Here is a 22,802-nt window from a genome sequence, read left to right on the forward strand (position 1 = left end):
TTCCCCTTCTGTTTCTAACCACCAATTAATCCTCATTATTGTCATTTCCACCATGTGCAGTTGTACAGCACACAGTGAAGCACCCTGGTGCTACATGAAGTGCAAGTGTGCAAAAACTGCAAAACACGAATGAAAAGCAGTGAAACACCGAGCAGAACAGAACAATACAGATACAACAGTGTGTGTGTGTGTGTGTGTGTGTGTGTGTGTGTGTGTGTGTGAGAGAGAGAGATGTACGGTTTGGGGGAAGAAGCTGTTCCTCAGTCGGGCAGTGAGGGCCTGGATGCTCCAGTACTTCTTTCCAGAAGGCAGCTGTGTGAGGGGTGTGTGTCCTCCATGATGCTGAGCAGGAGGACACCTGCCGATGGAGCAGGTGTGAGAGGTGTCTGTGATGGAGGGAAGAGAGGCTCCAGTGATCTTCTCAGCTGCTGTAGAGTACTGCGATCTGATACGGTGCAGTTAGCAACCAGACAGTGATGCAGCTGCTCAGGATGCTCTCGATAGTCCCTCTGTAGAAGGTGGTGACAATGGATGGAGGGAGATGGGCTTTCCTCAGCTTCCACAGGAAGTAGAGACACTGCTGGGCCTTCTCAGTTATGGAGCTGGTGTTGAGGGACCAGGAGAGGTTCTCCGCCAGGTGAACACCAAGGAATTTGGTGCTTTTAACGACCTCCATCCATCGATGTTAAGTGTTAGGGTTAGTGGACAGTGATCTCTCTGTGCTCTTCTGAATCCAACAATCTTCTTCTGAGACGGGTTGTTGACTCTGTCCATTAGCTGCTGCCCCTCCTCTCTGTATGCTCACTCATCGTTCTTGCAGACGAGACCCACCACAGTCGTGTCATCGGCCAACTTGATGATGTGTTTGAGGAGTGCAAAGGTTGAGCATAGAGTCAGTTTCTGTGCCACAAACACGGCTCTAATTTTGACGTGGCTCAACCAACATGGTCACAACTCTGCAGCATATTGGAAGTGCAACACAGACCTGTGCTGGGGGGGGGGGGGCAGGTTATAGATGAGCTCGTTACCCTCGTCACAAATGAAATGTGAAGTTACTAATGTTGTGATGTTTTCTTTGGGTGAAGAAAAAACTGTATGAATGTTTTTGCTCTTCATTTGAAGTGTAGAAGGAAGCTGCTGAGTCTGTGTTTGTACTCGTTTGGATTTGGAACAAAAACACAAGAATACCTGTTCAATCAATACAGTTAATTACACTTTGATCTGCTGACAACACAAAGTGTTTTCCCCTCTTCTTTATTAGGCTGTGTGACAGTAACTTCTAATCTTTAAGTAGAGCCAGTTTAGGGCTTCACAGCTGTAATCTGCAGCCATAAACTGAGAAATAAGCAGCAGTACTAAGACTGCACATAATGTTGAAATAATTAACTCTGTCGGATCGTCTGCTTTGCTCTTTGTTTCCTTTGTGACTTCCTGTGTTTCTGGTATCTGTGGCATTTATTTTGTGCTTTTTCTTGTTTCCTGATTTTTTTCTTTTGGTTCTGTTAAACATTAATTTTTTCTGTACGTTTGTTATCAACTCGTGAATAAAGTGTCCTTATTGTTTTTGCTAATGTACCAGGAATTCCTCCAGAGTTCGTCCTCTGTTTGAAAGCACTGAGCTGAGAAGTTCTTGTGGGTGCAGCTACTTAGAGAACGTGACAGTAAAGATGTTCCTCGTTTCTGATCGTCACCCTATCAGGAGAATTCGCAGGTGTCTGCAGCCCAATGAGGTGAACTCGTGCAGATACACTTGCCTCTGTTTGCGTTGCTCTGCACAAATTAGCATCAGTCTGCATCTCTGGCAAACCAAGACTTGATATTTGGTGTGAAGACACGATCAGGCTGGTGTCGCTATGAGAACAGTCAGTGACACCTAATTTGACTAATGGGACACAACAAGATGTCATAAATTATGATTTGCTGGCATTGTTATGAAACAACAGTAATAAGAAATATCCCCCTCTCAATATGGACGTCAGTGATATCATCAGCTGTTTTTGTTTTTCCAATGAAATCATCCTGTAGCTGAGTGAATGATTAGGACAAGCAGACAACGCCGAAACTAGAAACCACAGCATCAAAGCACTGCTGCAGGTTTACACTTAGTGTATTCTTTTCAATGATTCTCCTTGTTTGTATTTTTTATTACACTTGTAACAGTAATAATTAATATCCCATAAATAAGGATTTATTTCACTTTGCAAACGGTCTTAAATTACCCAGAATTCACAGTATGTAGTTAGGCTTGAGATGGTCAATGTCTCAAATGCTCGGTGCAGCAGATAAATGTTGACATCTATTCAATTCAGTTTTCTTTATGTAGCACCGAATCACAACGGCCGTCACCTCAAAGTGCTACAAAAAAACAGAGAAAACACCAACCATCAAACAACTCCATATGAACATATGAATATGAAAAACTCCTTTTTAACAGGAAAAGACCTCCATCAGAACCAGGCTGAGGGAGGAGCGGGCAGGTGTCCTGAATCCAAACTGGAAGCTGGTTCCACAGAAGAGGGGCCTGAAAACTGAAGGCTCTGCCTCCCATTCTACTTTTAAATACTCTAGGAACAACAAGTAGGCCTGCAGAGCGAGAGCGAAGTGCTCTAATAGGGTGATATGGTACTACAAGGTCATTAAGATAAGATGGGGCCTGATTATTTAAGACCTTGTATGTGAGGAGCAGGATTTTGAATTCTGGATTTAACAGGAAGCCAAAACAGGAGAAATCTGCTCTCTCTTTCTAGTCCCTGTCAGTACTCTTGCTGCAGCATTTTGGATTAACTGAAGGCTTTTCAGGGAGTTTTTTGGACATCCTGATAATAATGAATTGCAGTAGTCCAGCCTGGAAGTAATAAATGCATGAACTAGTTTTTCAGCGTCACTCTGAGACAGGATATTTCTAACTTTAGAGATGTTGCACAAATGGAAGAAAGCAGTCTTACATATTTGTTTAATATGTGCGTTGAAGGACATGTCCTGGTCAAAAATGGCTCCAAGGTTCCTCACAGTGTTACTGGAGGCCAAGGTAATGCCATCCAGAGGAAGAATCTGCTTAGATACCATATTTCTAAGCTTTTCAGGGCCGAGTACAATAACCTCAGTTTTATCTGAATTAAGAAGCAGAAAGTTAGTGGCCATCCAGGTCTTTATGTCTTTAAGACATTCCTGCAGTTTAACTAATTGGTGTGTGTTATCTGGCTTCATGGACAGATAGAGCTGCGTCTCATCTGCATAGCAGTGACACGATCGCAAAAGGTGGACCAGGAAGTTTGAGCTCATTTCAGTGTTTACACTAGTGTTCCTATGGTAACAATTGCATTGGCCATTTCTAATAAGAAGAATAGGCAAGAAGAGTATTTTTCACTTTCTGTGTTCCTGTAACATTTTAGTGATGTCTTTCATAAAGTTTTTGCTAGTATTACTAAATAACAGCAGTGAAACAGTTTGATTTGTGCATCCCATAATAAGATAATATTCAAGAAACATAAGTCTATAAAACTCCAAAACCAGTTGGCATCAGTATTTGTGAAAACCTGAACTAATGTTCGCTTTAGTTTTACAGAGATGAAGAGAACAGCTGAGTTCATAGCTGTGACGTTTGGCCTTCTCAGAAAGATCATCAGTTATTGAGTTATCAGATCCGAATGGAGAGATTGATTTCCTTTGGACGTTTCAGTCAGATTATTCCAGGCACAGAACTGTAGAGTGTGAAAATCCTAAGTGGTGTAGTGTGACCTACATGGCGAGACCTGTATCCATGGCAACTTGGTTGTGTGCTGTGTAAGTAGTGTTCAATTGTTACCTTTTCTGAACACCTCTTGAACTTGTTTCCTGCTCTCACTTGTCCGTTATAAAAACGGCGAGCATGATTGGAAGGTTATTGTTTGAGATCACCCGCACAAGGAGGCGATTTTCAACACTCACACGTCTCTAATTGTAAAAACAATCAGAACGTGCAGCACATGTGTTTCTGTACGGTCTGTGTGAAGATTGTCTCAGTCTGCTTTTTCTTTTACCCATGTGTGAGGATTGTAACAAAGTTTCACACCATTTATACAATCTTTAACTGTGGCTGCTGGTCTGGGGTCAGCAGTCACTCCTAGCTTAGCATTAGCATGCTGTCTGTGCTAGTTGTGTTAGCAGCATGATGTGGTTGTTTCTGTCCTGGATGCAGTTTGCACTTCACCATCGTGTTCTCGCCTCTCTGTGCAATACAAATAAGTCATGTTTATATCCACACTGTAGGCTCCCCCACTGTTTCCTGCTCCGACTCACCAACTGGAATCGATAAGGAGAATCAATAGGCAAACAGGCTCACAATTCCAAGGAATTGAACTACTGGGAGCCGTTTCACTAGAAAAACCTGTTCTCGATGGCCATCCCTACATGCATGGAAATACAGCATAAAGCAGAAATAGAGTTTGTACGATTTTAACAAGCTTGAAAGTCGATATTTGTTTTCTTATGTTTTCTGTTATATCTGTTTTCTGTTATATCTGTTTTGGGGCTTTTTAGACTTTATTGCATTAGGAGAGTAGATAGAAGACAGGATGTAAGACCAGCAGAAGTGACCCAGAAAATGGCCCGAGGCCTTAACAGCATACAGGTCGTTTCCACCCAGCAGCCTGCTTTCTCGTAATGTCTATGTGTAGCCTGCAGGAATCCTTCTCCAGGCTTCTTTCACTCCATTCAAATTTTGACCTGCTGCCGTTAGTATTCAGTCCACTTCTTACTTCTGTTGCCATACCTCAGATTTTTCTGCCTGTTTCCCGTCATTAAGAATAGCTGACAGCTGCTCTTCCATTGTGAACAAATTAAATGTTTTTCTGATGCTGCTGGTAACAAAGTGCCCGTGCATGTCAAAGTGTTATGGGCAAAACTCTTTTTTTGGTCCAAAATTAACATTGTTGTTAACAAAAAACACCCGATGTATTAAATGCAAAACAATAATATATAATTATAATAAAATATATAATAAAAAGATATCAAAAACAACATGATACAGCAAAAAAAGGTTATAAAGGTTCATAAACATCTCAGTTCCAAAAAATCTGAATTTTCTGGCTATTTTGTGATGTGTTGGGTCTCACAGGGTTCAGTTATTTATCTTCTTTATCTTCAGCTCAGCAAATAAACCTTTGAAAATCATCAGCTGCAGTGATGTGACTGAAAATGAGTGAAATTATTGCTCAAGATGACTTGAAAAAAGTTAGTTTCTCTATATAAAGAATTTTAAAAGAATCATTTCTTTCTCTATAAAGAAATTAGGCGAGGCTCAAGACTTTTGCACAGCCCTATACATCCATGTAAATATGAAGTGTATCTGTGTAGGTCTGTTTTCAGGTGTGTTTACAGCCACGGGGCAGTTTGGAGCGCGTGGATGCGTCATGTTTGTGCACAGCAGTTTGGCTCTGTGGAACAAACGAAAGCAGTTCTGAGACGGATGAATTTATCACTTCAATCTTTCCGTGCTCTAATAATCTTTTATGCTCATATTTCCTTTCAGGAAAGCCCACGTGCCGCTGTCCTGTCGGATTCTCAGGGCCTTTTTGTGAGAAAAGGATTTGTGACAATTACTGTTTAAATGGGGGAACGTGCGACGTCACTCAGGGGAACCAGCCGGTGTGCCGCTGCATGGCCGAGTATACCGGGGACCGCTGTCTTTATCGTGAGTCCTGTTGGCAGCAAACAAACACAAACAGTCATTGATGTTCCCCTGGCTGCCTGTGACTGCCAGTAGCACCTAATCAAAAGAAAATCATTGATTTGAATTCAGTTATGTCACAAAAAAACCACAGAACAAAGCGTTTGAGAGTTCCCACTCTGAGCAAGAGACAAAAGCAATCCCCTCAAAGTCTCTTCTTTCCAAAAACACCACATTTGCTTCAATTTGCAGATAAACAAAAATCAAAATTCTCCCATCAAACAACCTTTGGGTGTTTCTGCACTGGGGTGATAATGTATTTTCTTTTGCTGCACTTTGACATAATGTGTTGCGGGGAAACAATTTCATCTGCACATCATTAGTTTTTCCCACTGTTGCCCAAAGGGTGATATGTTTTCATCTGTGGCTAAGATATCATTTGATGTGGATAATTAAGTCCCATTAAAACCATGTACTGTTCTAATCAAATCAGCTTAGACTGTGTTTGCACATTATCCTCTCTCTCTGTTTATCTCTGCAAACCTAAAACAGACATTTGTCATCACTACTGCGTGAACTCCAAGGCCTGCACTTTATCCAGCAGCGGCTACGTGGAGTGTGTGTGTCCCGCCAGGTTTGAAGGGAACAAGTGCGAGGTGGACAAGTGTCTCCGATGCCACGGAGCTCCTTGCCTCATTAACGAGGAGACGGGAGAAGTGGTTTGCAAGTGAGCGCTCCGTATTTACTCGCCACTCTTGTCCATCATCCCTTTGGCTGTGAGGCTTCATAGCTGATTTTTATTCATGGAAAAACACAAGTTAAACAGTATATTGTTCATTCAGGGTTCAGTTGCTTCACCCACAGGCTCCCGGCGGGAAGAATTGATTTAATTAAATCAATAATTTAAGGCCACATACCCTGTAGCGTTTTAAGTTTGGTCATGTCAGTGAATTTGAAGCTGGCTGAACTCTCTGCTTCCTGTAAGTAGTTTTCTGGTTGTAACTAGAATCCATTATTTCTTCACCCTCTAGCTGCACAAATGGCAGAATAGCACCGAGCTGTCAGCTGTGTGACGGATATTGCTACAATGGAGGTACCTGCCACCTGGACCCTGACACCAACCTGCCTTTCTGTCAGTAAGTCCCTGCCTAATGGTGAAAGTAAGGAAAAACTCAATGTTCTCCACTGTTATTCACACTCACATCACTGTTTCCATTCAGGCGTCGGCTCTGTGCCCGGCTTTAAAAACTGAAAGTCGCCGCATGAGATAGATGTCTTCCTTTGGAAAGAAATCCTTAAGTTGAAGGTTTGATGTCACTATGTGGAGGCCATGAAACAGCAGGGGGCCGAGTGCCGTACAGCATCCTGTGCCGTGTGACACCTCGCTGTGGCTTAAGGTTTTAGGAAGATAAAAATGGTTTCAGACTCCTTCAAAGCCAGCTATTCTCAACATATCACACTTTTCCTCCTCGCAGCTGAGAGCTGATGTCAGGCCTCTGTGGCTCTCTTCAGTCAGAGGGTTTAGAAGTTTCCTCAGTAGTTCAGCTGCCACGAAGCCCGAAAAATTGCACGAGACAAAAGCTCGACTGGCACACGTGAAGAAATCGCCGTGAAAGGCTACTCAGAGGGCTCCCTGTAAACGAATACCACCTCCTGCTATAATCAGTCGCAGTGCTGTGTTAAAAATCTGTCCAAGGAGGAAATTGGAAATCCATTTCAAAGGCCAACTCTCAGTTTTTTAAATGCTCATTGTCCACTGTAGTTAAATTGAAATTTGCAGGCGCCGCTCACAGATTCCAGGGAATAGAATCAATTTCTATGCAAATGATTTCATCTTATTCGATGAGGTTAACAGATCCTGATAATGCGCTTTATCATTTGCTGCAAGATGAGAGATTATGTGAGATGATGGATATGTCGGCGTCAAGAAATCATAATGTTTGACCTTAATACTCTGAGTAAATGTATATTTCATCAAGCCTACCTAAAGAAGAAAGCTCAGCGGGCAGAGCTGCTACGGCTGCAATCATTCTTGCTTTAAAAACCTCAAATATGCGAAGAGAATACCTCAACATTTCACTGCTGTCTAACAAAGTTCAGACATTCCTGTTAAGCAGCTATATACTGTATGACTTTCTGTTGTTGCTCTTTTCCTTTTCTGCACAAAAGCAAAGTTATTTTAGCATCTACAGTTAGAAATGTCCATCAGTCAGCTGTGCAGCGAGGAAACAATTATTTGATCCCTAAATTTGTAAGTTTTTATCAAACAAAACATCCAGAAAAACACACACATTACATAAAAGGTATAAAAGAATTTGCATGTCAGTGATGGAAATAAATATTTGACTTGGTCCTTTTCATGCTGGAAACTCGTCCATGACCAGTTGTCAGTGTCCTGGCCGAGGGAAGGAGTCCAAGATGTTACACTGAGTGGGCCCCTCCATTGGCCCACTCAGTGAGGCAAAGTCATCCTGTACCCTATCAGAAAAACATCCCCAAAGTATAATGTTTCCACCTCTGCAAACACAGTGGCTGAGCTGTTGCCAGTTCTGGTTTCATCTGACCACAGCACTTCCTGAGCCTTCTCTGAATCATTTAGAAGTTCACAAATTTAAGACTGGCCTGTACCTGTGCCGTGGAGCTTTGGGCTGATCCAGCACCTTGGTGATCATCCTCATCCCATGATGCAAGCTCCCACATGGAGCTCCAGACTGAGGACATATTTATTTTTCTTCTCTTTCCAAATTATCGCAGCAGCCGTTGTCACCTTCTCACCAAGCTTCTCGCTGATGGTATCCTGTTCCAGCCTTGTGCAGGTCTGCAGTCTGTCGACCTTTGACACTCTTTGGTCTCACGTGGTGGTGCAGAGGTTGGACCAGAACACTTGATTGATTGATGGATGGATGGATGGTTGGATGGATGGATGGATGGTTGGATGGATGGATGGATGGTTGGATGGATGGATGGATTGATGGACGGATGGATAGATGGCTAGATGGTTGGATGGATGGATGGACGGATGGATGGATGGTTGGATTGATGGATGGATGGTTGGATGGATGGATGGATTGATGGACGGATGGATAGATGGCTAGATGGTTGGATGGATGGATGGTTGGTTGGATGGATGGATGGTTGGATGGATGGATGGATTGATGGACGGATGGATAGATGGATGGTTGGATGGATGGTTGGATTGGTGGATGGATGGTTGGATGGATGGATGGATTGATGGACGGATGGATAGATGGCTAGATGGACGGATGGATAGATGGCTAGATGGTTGGATGGTTGGATGGATGGTTGGATGGTTGGATTGATGGACGGATGGATGGTTGGATTGATGGATGGATGGATGGTTGGATGGTTGGATTGATGGTTGGATGGATGGATGGATTGATGGACGGATGGATAGATGGCTAGATGGTTGGATGGATGGATGGTTGGATGGATGGTTGGATGGTTGGATGGATTGATGGATTGATTATGGCACACGATCACACAGCCAGTCTGTGAGAGCCAGTGGATCAGATACGTGTTTCACTCAGTGACATGCAAATTCATTTAGCACTTTTATATAATTTGCTTTTTTGTGTTTCAGGTTAATTTTCAGTCTGAGAGATTGTTCATGTTCACAAATTCAACAGAGAATCAAATCATTATTTCCCCTGTAAGCTGTCATTTATATTGTTTACTCAAACTAAATGTATTTTCTGGTTTTTGCTTATTAGATGCATTTATGTGGATGCAAACAACCATCATGTTGGGGCCCAAAGTTCTTGTTTAACAGTTTTCTTAATCTGCAGCAGGCCCCACACGTGTCCCCCTCACGTGCTGAGCAGGGACGTTTGTTGATCTGTTTTGCTAATTTGCAGACGTCACACTGTCTTGTTGCATCTTATGACTTAAGCTGCTAACAGGGTTTAGCGTTCTGTCGCCACTCGTGAGGCAGCCGACGGTTGAACAGTTCTTGGGCCCTTTTGTCACTCCAAACACATGTTTTGCAGCTGCACGTCAGGGTTCAAGAACCAACGTTGTGATGAGCTGGCCAACCCCTGCGATTACTTCTGTCAGAATGAGGGGATGTGCACATTAACAGCTCTTAACAAACCACGCTGCAAGTAGGTCCCTCTCACCTCTCCAGCTGTATTCAGCGCCCACTCACCTCCTTTTGTACACAACCCACCCCCACTCCATTTGGCTTCATTTCAGCCTCAGTCCAGAACATAGGCCTCTCTGTGATGGTGCCTCCTTGTAGCAGCTTGTCATGTAATAAGTACTGGATATAATAATGACTCAGCGTAGATGGTGGAATCACACAGAATACTATAATATTGTTTTAGTAGAATATGTTGACTTATATTTATTTCTGTATGGAAACAACATGACTATATTTGTGACTATTATTAGCACCAACACGTGTTGACAGCCTTTCTAGGTCGAACACTGATTCCAGCACTGATGGTTTAGAGACGTGTGCTTGTTTCTGTTCTAAGGTTCAAAAACAGAATTTTGTAGAAATTCTTCTAAGTAGTTACATGTGACAGTATTTCATTTTAACCTTTGGTATTTAAACGACTTAATAGTTTTGATTTTAAACATGTTGCTGTGCTCATTTAGTTACTTTAGGACACAGCTAGCTGCAGCTCTGTTTCTGGCGGGCCAAGCTAAGCAGTAACAGTACAGGATGCTATTTATGCTGCTTAAAGCCAAATATGGTTCTTATTTCCATGATAAGTGACAGAGATCGTAGCAGCACCAGCAGTCTTTCCTGGTAGATAAAGATGCTGCTAATGTATATTAGCACCACTACGTTGTATATAGGGGCACTTATTACATCACCGGCTGCTGCATAACGTTTGTTGCCTCTTACTGCCACCCATCTCATGCAGGCGTCACCTTGCACACATGAACCACGGGAAGATTACAGCATAACACTGTGTGTGTGATGTGGGCATCAGTGCATTTGCAGCCTGTGCATGATGGCTAAATACGTCCTGACCGGTCATTGCACATAATTTACTGGGCAGAACATGTCATCTTTAATCGGTGTTCATATTTAAGGCCTTTAACTTTTACAGCTTAGTCGGGTTTCTTTGTTGAAGGGACTCAGTTCCATCCTGGTTTTTGCTTCTCAAAGGCGGGAAAATGAAGACCCAGGTTACCCCCGATGTCCTAATAAAGTTGTTGTCAAAGCCTGATGTTCTGATTCTGCAAGTGCATGTTATTTAGGATAGTTTCATCCTATCATCACCCTGCCGCCCCCACCAGATCACTCATGCTTTACATGCTTTAGCGTCAGTTAAATTGGACGTCACCTCCTCTAACACGGGTCATGCATCACGCCCATCGGATCCCATTGGAACACAAATGAGATGACGACTTGTTGTCATCCTTTGATCTTTCCTGTTTTTTGTTAATACACTGAATATTCAACACGTCAGTTCACATTAAGCTCTTTACGGACACATGTATGTGCTTAGTGCTCTCTCTCCAGGTGGTGTTTTGTTTGTGTTGAATCAAAGCCGTATGCCGTATGTGTAAGCCACAGTCACATCATGTCGTAGATCATTTTGCAAAGTTGTTTTCTCAGCAGCCTCTCTGCAGCCAAAGTATGCTAATGATAGTTTATTTATATTCTCTTTTGACCTCCTTCAGATGTTCAGCCAATTGGGCAGGAACACAGTGTGAGAGACCCGCCCCTAAAAGCAGCAGATCAGACAATATGAGCGGAGGTGAGGACTGGGAATGTCAAGAAGCCTTAAAATGTCCTGTTTGAATACCTGCATGTGTCACTGGTTCACTGACCTTATTGCATTTCAGTGTAGGGCTGCCACAAACGATTATTTTGATAGTCGACTAGTCACCGATTATTTTTGCGATTAGTCGACTAATCAGATCATCATCCATTAGACGTAAAACATACAGATTATTGCAGCAGCAGCATCTGCTCTTATATAACTATCATTAGCTTACAGCTTTAAGTGTTTAAGGTATGTGCTAACTAAAAATAAAGACAAGATGATAGTTTATTAAATTTTAATGAAATTTGCAGATTGTTTCAGTGAAGTTTAATAAACTCCTTGCTATCTAAAATATAACAGGACACCGGAGTAAATTCTCGAGCATCTCACACTTCTGATAATCAGCTGTCTGCTTGACGTTTATTCAGCTGTGTAAAAACTATAACTTTAATCTCAGCCAAACCGATTTACTCAGGAACAAATAAAATACTAAAAAAAAAGCCAAACAATAACATTTTTAAGTTATCTAAGTGACTTATATATCATGTTTAACCTGAGTAGTGAAAGACGGCGGTGGGTTTGAAAACGATTTGCCGGGAGTCCGGTGTTCTCACGGCTCTAGTTAGCCTAGCCCCCGGCTAGCTATCGAGCTAGTGGCTAACAGACGTCTCCGAAAACGTCGGAGCGCTTTTGAAAATATGTGGTGTCTTGATAAACTGAGCAGATATTTGAGGTTTACACAGCTACATTCTCGCCTGAAAATATGTTAAACGTTTATTTTGTGACCCAGAAAGAATAATAAGAGTAATATTAAAACTAACTAGCTGCCGCCATTGTTGGAAACTGAGCTGGGCTGCGCTATGAATTCTGGGACACAGCTTCTTCTTCTTCTTCGGGGTTTAACGGCAGCTGGCATCCTTGTACATGCAGTGCTGCCATCTTCTGTTTCAGTCCGTTATTACACTCTTAAATCCTACTACTTATTCCTGCGTCTTTTGTGATCTTACAAAGCTTCAAACGACGCGTCGACTATTAAATCAGTCGTCGACGATTTTGATAGTCGACGTAATCGTGACTAGTCGACTAATCGTGGCAGCCCTAATTCAGTGGAAGGATAACTCGTACATCTGAACATAAACAGATTGGCATCGAACTACCAACTTCTACCAACCTCCCGGTTTGCATCATTGAGCACAAAGGGCTCTGCTCAGCGGGGTTTCCTTGTTTGAATTAGAGGGGCTGTAATCGCCAGCCCGTCAGGATTCAGTAATATGGCTCCTCTGTCTTCAACTTCAATTTAAGATTTAAAAAAATATATATTCTGAAGTCGTGCATGTCAGTGTAAAATGTCTTACATTTCTAAATGTGAATGTGCAGCCTGCCTGTGCTGGACGTATGTAAACAGCAAAGCCCTGTGAAGTAAAAACGCTGTTATTTAAAGTGGCTCTGTTCACGCCGCGGTCACTGCGTGAACTCATCTCAGCCCCTTTTATGGTCGCTCATCACGTCACACCGCCTTTCCTCTCTTTGTTCCCCAGGGAGCATCGCTATCATTGTGCCTCTGGTCCTGCTGGTCATCCTGATTGTGATGGTCGTAGCAGGTGTTTATATCTGCCGCCGGAGGCAAAGGTACGTCGATAAAGAAATCTGTAAGAAAAAGCAGCTTCTAAGCAGTAACAGATGAGAGCTCCAGCATCGCAGAGCTTTGAAGATGAATGGATGCTTTTGCTTTATGAGTGAAAAGTTTGCTTTCAGTAGGAGATCTGAACTCTGAGCCTGTGATAATAATCCATCGTTCATGGCTATCTAACACAGTGATATGCTCCAAGTAGCATCGTGCAGCAGCACACTAACAGCATGTTGTGTGTCGTGTTAATGATGATGGGCTCTGCACGGCTCAGGGGCAAACGTGTGCAGAGGCAGCCCATGACCAACGGAGGGATAAACGTGGAGATTGGGAACCCGTCATACAACATGTACGAAGTGGACCACGACAACCACGCTGATGCAGGCAGCCTGCTGCGCCCAAACTTCACACTTGACCCTCATAAGGTGGGTGTGTGTGTGTTTGACTTTATCGAACTGAAACCAGATTGTTGCCAAGTCAAACATGTGTGGAGTAAAAGTTAATGAGGAACTTTCAGTGGGGCTTAAACATGCAGCTGAATCTGTTCGTATGTTCTCAGATACAAATGTCAGTGTAGTTACATTTAGCTACAAACTCATCAGTTTCAGTTTTCATCTCATATTTGATTCAATGTAACTTTTGTTGGGCAGCGTCTGCAGGTCTCTGCTGCATTAAATACTGAAAGCTTAACATGTCTGTGAAGGTTCTCAGTCATCCAGGTCATTGTAGTCAAAGGAGCTTGCAAAGAAAAGCGTCTGGACTTAAACTTAAAGAAGTCCAGACGCTTTTCTTTGCAAGCTCCTTTGACTGAAAGCTTAATAATTTCTCTCTAAACGATTTTTGCACATATAAAAATTACTGCACGTATTTTCCAACTAAATAAAGTTTATACAACCTTAACAAATTTGTACCATTTGATCTCCTATAAGTTGAATTGACAGTACAGCAGATGCTGGCTCCTTTATCAGGATATTTAGAGGAGAAATCTTAATGGTCATCACTATATTGTTTTTATATGCAGTTACATAGATTGTCTATGAATACATGTGGCCCAGCTGTAAGAAGGTCGACCAGGAGTCTTCTAATATGAAACTGGTCTCACTGTCCAGCCTCCTACTCAGCGACTCTTCATCAACAACTTCAAGGTCCTCTGAGCTCTACCTTGATGTCTGCAGTGACAACACCGAGCCAGTTTTTTTATAGCCAGCTGAAAACTAGGAGTTATTAGTGTGTCGTAAAGCATTGTGCACTTTTCATGGGAGGATGAAGCGAAGTTGCAAAGAGCGAGAACAGAGAGTTTTAAAAGCGATGAGAAAATCTGTTTAGACCTCGATTGATGCCAGTCCGTATCACACTAATTATTAGCCTTGATGCTGCAGCTATGTCGTCTTTAATTGAAGGGTAGACAACAGTTCAAATGTGTCTTTCAGATTGGAGAATAATTCAGTGCTGTGTTCTCTGCATCTGGCCCGGCAGCTGCTGGGATGTGATATTTAGAATTGAGATGCATCCGGTGGAATTACATCAGGCTTTGCAGAGATTTTACAATCTCTCTGGCTCGGGCACAAAAACATACAGATGCCATGAACCTGGAGGACGTCTGTCTGCCTGGTGATTTATTCTCTCCACCCCACACGAACTCCCAGCATATCAAATGAATCCTAACACCTTCACAGATGCAGTTATGTAGCTCACCTGCTGCAAGTTCAAGCCTAATGCTGTTGCTTCTTAAGCTGCCAACTTTGACATCTGCTATTGTGAGTCCAGTCTGCCACCGAGACATGCTGGTGTGAATCTAAAGCAGCCTCCATACGTCCAGCTCTCGTGGTACTTGCTAGTTTGTTTTTTCAGTGCAGTTTAAAACCCGTATTTGGACTGTGAGAGTTCATCTTTATTTATATGGCATGGTGCTTGTTTTGTTGCAGGGCTGGTGTGTAAAATCCAGCGACCCTCACACCTTGGGCATGAATTCTGTGCCCAAGGAGGTAATCCCTGGACAGGTGAGTGTTACACACTTTATTTTTTACTCTGGAGAAGAAGAAGAAATATCAATTTTTATATAAATTCACTGGGAGGAAGCTTTGTGTGTTTTGTGTAGCTACATTTGAGTTACATTCTGCTATTTTAAGTACTGTGTAAAATTAAAATCATGCTAATGTTGACATCTGATATATACTTGCTCCCTTTATCATTTTGTGACATTGGTTTGGGAAAATAATTTGTTTTACAGTCCAAAAACCACCAAACTTTCCTTAAAGTTCCAATAATCAACTTTTTATTAAAAGATGTTTTCCAAATCCACGACATTCGGCACCAAGTTTAGTTCTGTTGCTCTTTTTGCTAATATCTGTGGGCCTGTGGAAAGTTTGCAAACTTTTTTGGTTTCGCTGAGATGCAGCCACCATCTGTTTCCAGCAAACCTCCTGTGATGGAACATCGGTTAAACAATCTGCTAACAAAGCAGATCCATCGAAATGGATTCAAATTGGATCAGAACTCAGCCAACAAGACAGAGGAAATTGTACATGAATTTAAATGAGCCCAGGTTTCATTAAAGCCGATGTAAGTGATAGTTTGTATGAGGTGAATCTGACATGAAGACTTCTTCTATTAAAATGCAACCTCGAGACTCCTACTGTTGTAAAATATCATAAATTAACATTTGTACTTGGCATCTCTTCCCTGCCTGTTTAGCCCATGAACTACTCCAATCCAGTGTATGCAAAGATCTACATCGACGGGCAAAACTGCCGGAAGCCAGTCATCAGCATCGATGAGAGGAGAGAGCTACTCCCAAAGAAACTCGAGGGGACAATTCATGAAACCGCCGCATAGCCTAACTTTACACTTTGTACTTCTTTTTTTACCACAGTGTATAATATGAAGGAGGAAAGAAGATTTTTCTATTTCCTATGAGGCTCTTAGGTTTTACTGGTTTAGCATCAGCATAACGTCCTCGTCGCTGTGCTGAAGACTTTGATTTTCCACTTATGGTTTGCTTTCTGTTTGTCAGAGATCCGTTATACAGCGCTGTCAGTATACTGTATGACACTGAAGTAAAGCTGCTGATTTGCAAAAACTTTATTAACACCTGACGCCACACTTGTGCACAGTTAAAATGCAGTGCTAGAGTTTGTACCCATACCTGTTTGTAGTTCTAGAGGAAAACGGTTTGGCTTTGTGGAGACGACGAGGGGAAGGGCCGGCTCATTTTATCTGGGGAAAAGTATGTATAGTAGAGAAGAGTTGCGTGGGGTTTTCTGTTTTTGTTATTTCATGTGACATATGGACCGGAGAGCTTCACAAACGACAAGTGGAGCTTGATTCATTTTAGTTGCATCCCTGTACCTGACAGCTCTGCTCCGACAGTGGACACAATAATATCAACACAATATCTCCGTCTTTCTCATTTCCACGGATTTCAATCTTCAGTCGCCTGTTTCAGCAGTAATGTGACGTACAAACGTATCTGAGAAAGATCGAAGCCCACCCTGAATGTTTTCCGATCAGATTCCCGGATGCCGTACTGTACGCTGAAAAGACAGAATATCATATTTTTCTAGGTCTCATATTATCAACAAATGGATTAAAGATGGAGAGAAGAAAGATTTACCACAGCTACAAAAACCGTTACTAAGAGTTATTATAAAACACATCTGTTACTTCAGAAAAGGAAGATGATAAATATAAGAAATTTTATAATTTTGTATTTGATTTGTATGTTGTTTGGCTGCTTGTATTTTGAAGAAATGTATTAAATGTAAGTAATTTTTATATAAAATGTAAATCGATATTGAATAAAGGGGGCTTATTTCCACTTTGTCTTTCTCTTGATCCTCCAAAATGATTGTTATACGATGTCGATAATAGTATCTGTGCACTTCTATTGTTCAACCAATGATCAAACTGTCAGCTGTTACACATGACTGCTGACCCGACAAGTCAATCAGCAGCGTGAGGTCTTTTACCTGCTGCGCAGAGGAAGGAGGCTGATGGGAGATTATTGCCCTCCCTGTGAGTACAGGAAGGCCGGCGCTATTCATTACCTGGAGGTGGGGACGCGGCGTCGATGCCACCTGCTGAAGGATAATTCAGTCTCCTTTCACTTCGGCGGCTCTGTCTCCACGCATTTCACCTCCATTCTCACCATAGCAACCAGAGGAGGCAGCGGCACTCCTGCCCTTTCTCCGTCTGCTGTGCCATCGGCGGGATCTGCCAGCACGCTCAGCTCACCACGTTTTCATGACGGTACAAATAGATGCTGCGGTTTCCAGCTTCCCTAATTGGCCTGTGCGCTTTGTTTCGCTGAGACATCCGCTGTGATAACAGCAACACACAGTCCTCAAACACACTCAGCACCGCGGTGTGGAAATAGAGTAATGTGGCTGTGACTGTCCTTTTTCTGCCAGCGTGGTTTTCTGTGCTATAGAACATTTATCAATAGAGCTGCAACGATGAAGGACGAATTTCAAATGTTCAGCTTTTATGACTGCTGCATTTAGAAGGTCGAGGTCGTTTCCAAGGTCGAGCACGAACGACGCCACGTGACTGTATACGGGTCTTTGATTAAAGCAACAATAAGCCTGTAGGCCAGGAGCGTTGTTCTCACGGAGCAGGACATAAATGAAACGGCCGTCTCAATGAACCCTCGTGTTGTTAAACCAAACTGTTCAACAACACAAGGGTTCATTCATTTTGTTTCTAATCAAAAATGACTCATCAAAGATACATTATCAGTATTATCATTGACTTAAGCGCTTGTGAACATTACAATTTAAACTTCTGTTTGTTATTTATGGGCCGCGTGTCTCACTAATCTGATCTTCTAAGCACTGAATTAGAGTTAAAAAGAAGCATAATTTCTATTTTGACTGTAAGAAATAATCCAATGAAACACACGGTGTGTCCTGTGTATCACAAACTACTACCATGAACATTTGCTTTGAAACCATTTCAAACATATAAACACACAAAGTTGTGTTTCCAGTCAAAAATGACAGAATATGTTTTTATGGAGGAAATTAGTCGCACTTCCTTGTGACACAGCTCCTCACCAAGACCACAGGAAATGAAGAAATTATCATCTTATGTCCCTTGAGACCTCTGAGACATACTCCACTTGGTTATTTTCAGGTGTCCCAATATACACCTGTATGTTCCAGGGACGACTAGTCCTGGCATCACATGTTGCCCATATCTTTAAGCTATATTTAGGCTGCTTGCTTAACTCCGCCAAGGACGGTCCCAAGCCCGGCTTTAAAAGGAGGGTGGTCGCCCTGCTGAGGCGACCAGAACCGATAAATTGGGGAAACTTGGCTCGAAACCAATGGAATCCCAACGATCAGCTTTATCAACCAATGCTACCGCAGCCGATGCGCCAGCGCTGGGGACCCAGGGTAGTTTTAACAACCCTCTGCAACACCTTCCGGTCCGAGGCAGAGCAGTTCCCGTACCAGACTGTTATACTGGGCTCTGTTTCCCTCCAAGCTGGTCCAGTTTACCACTGTGGTCTGGTGGAAACAGTTCAAAGCAGGATTTAATGTCATCGATCCAGGATGCTCTGCAGTCGTCCTGATGACGGTTTGAGCTGAAAGCCTCGCTGACTTGAACGTGACTGCAGACTCAGCACAGCCATCATCTCCATCACTGGATTCTCCTCCTCATTCGTTTCATGGTCTGGATTGCACAGATTATATTCTGTGTCCTCTTCAGTTCCTGACCTCTCCATCTAATCCAGCATCATGTACACTGCTGCTAATGTAGTAGTAGCAGAAGTACATGTAAGGTATCCTACATGAACATGATCAGTTATTCATGTTTTAAATACGAGGTCAGAGACAGGAGAGCGATGTACGACTACACCCATGAATTCCTGAAACTGTACACCTGTTGGACACTTTATTAGGAACACCTTGCTGTTACCTTCAGAACTGCCTGAATTCCTCATGGCTCAGATTGAAGCTGCTGAAACATTTTGGCGTGCAGCAACATGACATCATCGCACAGTTGCTGCAGGTTTTTTGGCTCCACGTCTCCGTCGTGGTGACTGTGGTGGAACTACAGTGGTGTAGATCATTCACAGAAGATGGTACACATCCCATCATAAAGGGATGGAGATAGTCAGCAACAATACTCAGGTAGGGTGTGGTGCTTAGACAATGGTCAATGGTATTAAGGGACCCAAGGTGTGCCAAGAACACCCTGACACCAGCAGCAGCCAGAACCACTGATACAAGGCAGAATGGATCCATCATCCATCCATCAGACAACTGCTGCTCACTGGATATTTCTCTTTTTTTTTGGACCATTCTCTGTAAACCACAGAGATAGCTGTGTGGGAAACTCCCAGCAGTTTCTGAAATACTCAGGCATCAACAACCATGCCACTTTCAGTGTCACTTAAATTCTGTTTCTTCCTCATTCTGATGTTTGGCTTCGAGCTCAGGAGGCGGTCTTCACTGTGTCTACATGCCTACACGTGTTGGGTTACTGCCATGTGACTGGATGATTAGATATTTGCATTAAGAGTAGTTGAACAGGTGTACCTGATAATCTAATGAGTTTATGAGCACGTGAGATTACAGTGATGTTAGGGCTAACTCAGAAGGTTAAAGTATGCACCTCCTACCTATGTGGCAGTCTCTAAGTACAGGTCATCTTCCATGTCCCTGTCCTATGGTGTGCCACAAGGTTCTGTGCTGGGGCCCTTATTGTTTTTAATATATCTACTTCCTCTCCAGCATATTTTGAGCCCCTTTGAGGACATTTGCTACCACTGTACGCAGACGACATCCAGCTATATATATCTTTTAAACCTGAAGATGTTTCTAAGCTGCAGATTCTAAATGTGTGCTTAGAAACCATCAAAGGTTGGATGGCTGACAACTTCCTCCAACTTAATGAAGAAAAGACTGAAGTCCTCGTATGTGCTCCAGACAGACATGTACCTAACATAATGAATGCTCTTGGTCCTCTTTCAACATTTGTTAAATTGTCTATCAGGAACCTCAGGGTAACCTTTGATTCTGCTCTTACCCTGGATGTTCACGTCAAATCTCTGGTTCGGTCATGCTTCTATCATTTAAGAAACATTTCTAAATTGAGCCCCATAGTATCTCATACTGAACTGGAGATTGTTATTCATGCATTCATTTCATCACGATTGAACTACTGTAATTCACTGTTTACATGTCTAAACAAAAACTCTCTGGAGCATCTGCAGATTGTCCAAAATGCTGCAGCAAGGCTTCTGACAAAAACATCGAAATACTCTCATGTAACACCATTGCTTATACAGCTGCACTGGCTCCCCGTTGAATTCAGAGTCCACCAGATTCTGGTTCTGACATTTAAGGCTCTTCAAGAACAAGCACCAGCGTACATCATTGAACTTTTACAGCCCTACGTCCCTAGTAGGTCCCTGAGGTCTTGTGATCAGGGCCTACTTGTTATTCAGTATACGACTGAAAACCAAGGGTGATAGAGCTTTTGCTACTGTGGCTGTCAGACTGTGGAACTCTTCCTCAGAACTTAAGATCTGCAGACTCAGTGATTACTTTTAAAAAACAGCTAAAAACACAACTTTTTAAAATTGCATTTTGTTAACTTTTGACTGTTTTTGTTTTTTTACCTTGTAAAGCACTTTGTGATCTTTTATCTAGAAATGTGCTATGTAAATAACATTTTACTTACTTACTTACTTACTTACTATCATGACAATAACACTTTATAGATTATATTTGATTTGTCTGCAGCTGATCACACACGATTAGTGTTTGCTGTTGTTGTTGTGTTCATTTTACAGGCTGTGGCATTTTGGGAACTGCTTGTTTTAAACGTTCTTTATAAAATTACTGCAAAGTACCAGAAGTGAAATCATTACATTATTTATCAGAAATTCATGCAATACTTGAACTAATCCTGATCCTGCAATATGACTACAGACCACATGGACCAGATGATACACTTCATATAAAAAGCATTTCACCCTTCGTGTTGAATCCTCCCATTTTCAGCAGTGCATGAATTGTCCTTGTATTGTATTTATATCAAGCACCTCCAGAAATATTCAAATAATGGTGATTACTAAATAAACGTGCAGTAATAGCCGTAAGGTGGACTGTAACTGGAAATTAATGCATAACATTTAGATGTGAATAATAACTCCAGCCATACGCTGTAAAAAGACTTTGCTTTCAGCGTGTAATCTGGCTTATTACACTGGGGTGTTATAAAGACAAGGAGAGCATTCACCCAATGATCTCGCATACGCAAGGCTTCGGCTGATGAAAAGCTCCAACTCATTGAGCGAGACGCTGCTGGGCCTCTCACTCAGCCCTCGAAGTGCATCAAAACAGGAGAAAAACAGGAATTTGAAAGAAAGAAAGCCCTAAACCGAGAGATGCCTGCACTCCCCTCACTTCACCTTGCCTATTGATTTTTTTGTCGCTTTTCCACTTAGCAAGCGTCACCATTCTCCTGCATAAACATCAGAAAAACCCAGAGGGCTCATCTCTCGGACAGAATCAATAACAGCAGGAGTCGTATTCACATTATAAACAACAAGTCCTGCATACTCATGCTACAGCCTGCACCACCTAAAGCTGCTTATTGCTCCGCGTGCTGCAAGTAAGAGAGAGAGACTGAAACTGTAAGGTAACGAAACAAGGACGAGTTTGAACCGCTGACACTAACTTACAGAAGAAAAAATTCACTGCATGTTCAGCTCAAGATTAGATAATACAGCACTGATATGAACGTGATCAATATAAAAATAAGAGTAAATAATAAGCGTTCATCATGGTGCTGGAGGCTGTGGATGACATGTAGGTTTGGAGTCACAGCAAAGACATAAGATGATGGGTCTCCTCAGCAGGTGAGTTTGCTCGGCTGCTTTGCCGTCCAAAGATCTCTGGTGCGTTCAGTAGCTCCCAAATATTCCCATGTTTTTCTACAGGCTGTTTACAAAAGAATGGATTTTTTTGTTGTTGTTGGTCAACAAACTGTCGGATTTACACACACTAAAGATATCTCGAAGTGGAGGAATGTTCTGCATCCTCACAAAACCCGACTAATGACCGGATTAAGACGGAGGAAATGAGGCTGTATTGTAATCCCCTTGGTGAAAGCAGCAGTTTCAATAAGCCTGGCAAATAAATCTGTGGGAGGGTCCACTGTAACACTCCTGCTCCCGGTCCTTGATTATAGCAGCGTGTGGCACAAAGGGCCACATGCGGATCGTGTGCTGCACATTTTAATGCCTTAATCCTGACACTGTGACACCTGTATTGGCTTTAAAACACTTCTAAAAACTTTTAAGCTTTTCAGCGAACAGAAGAAAAGTGACAAAAGGTAAAGTGAACTTATAGCACTTCATTCATAAAGTGGAGAAAATTACTTTGGTAACATATAAAAAAAACCTGATGGAAACTCTATTAACTTTGTATCCTTCTGCTCTAATCATGATACAAAAATGGAAACATTAATAATTACAGAGGAATGCTGTGTAACAGCTGGGTGGAGCTCCGAGCAGTGACGACAGGTGGACGATGAAAGAAAGAGAGCAGAGATGCACCAAAATCCTCATCCATCCAGTCTCCTCCACTTATACTTGTCAGGGGTGGAGCCTATCCCAGCTACCAGAGGCAGGGTGAGAGGCAGGGCCTGGATCACCAGTGTAATGCAGCACTGAGCTGTTATATTTAACCTAAAGCAGAAAACTGAACCCTGAGCTCAGTATTTAATTTCCCTTCAGTTGATAAGTGAGCCTGTTAGTCTTACTTAA

The 22,802-nt window shown here is 42.4% G+C and overlaps 1 protein-coding gene and 1 long non-coding RNA gene across 8 annotated transcripts in view; one reads left to right on the forward strand and one right to left on the reverse strand.

The window, feature by feature from the left end:
- lrp1bb (low density lipoprotein receptor-related protein 1Bb) overlaps nt 1–16,835 on the forward strand; it is a 387,404-nt gene extending 370,569 nt beyond the window's left edge. For 6 of the 7 annotated variants that reach the window (XM_085136443.1, XM_085136442.1, XM_085136445.1 and 3 more), the window contains 9 exons: nt 5,510–5,671; nt 6,200–6,374; nt 6,679–6,783; nt 9,655–9,768; nt 11,306–11,382; nt 12,930–13,020; nt 13,293–13,443; nt 14,944–15,018; nt 15,713–16,835. In XM_085136443.1, the coding sequence (XP_084992569.1) occupies nt 5,510–5,671; nt 6,200–6,374; nt 6,679–6,783; nt 9,655–9,768; nt 11,306–11,382; nt 12,930–13,020; nt 13,293–13,443; nt 14,944–15,018; nt 15,713–15,853 (1,091 nt within the window). In that variant the 3' untranslated portion in view covers nt 15,854–16,835. The remainder of the gene's footprint in view (nt 1–5,509; nt 5,672–6,199; nt 6,375–6,678; nt 6,784–9,654; nt 9,769–11,305; nt 11,383–12,929; nt 13,021–13,292; nt 13,444–14,943; nt 15,019–15,712) is intronic. The other variant, XM_085136444.1, reaches the window with a different exon arrangement.
- A 913-nt stretch (nt 16,836–17,748) lies between these two features.
- Nucleotides 17,749–22,409, reverse strand: LOC146501151 (uncharacterized). Its single transcript, XR_014869973.1, has 2 exons — nt 20,528–22,409; nt 17,749–20,481 (listed from the first exon to the last, which is right to left on the reverse strand). It is a non-coding gene; the product is annotated as an uncharacterized LOC146501151 (long non-coding RNA).
- Nucleotides 22,410–22,802: the final 393 nt, after the last annotated feature.

This window comes from Neolamprologus multifasciatus, chromosome 16 (genome assembly GCF_963576455.1).
Source record: "Neolamprologus multifasciatus chromosome 16, fNeoMul1.2, whole genome shotgun sequence".
NCBI classification, from domain to species: Eukaryota; Metazoa; Chordata; class Actinopteri; order Cichliformes; family Cichlidae; genus Neolamprologus; species Neolamprologus multifasciatus.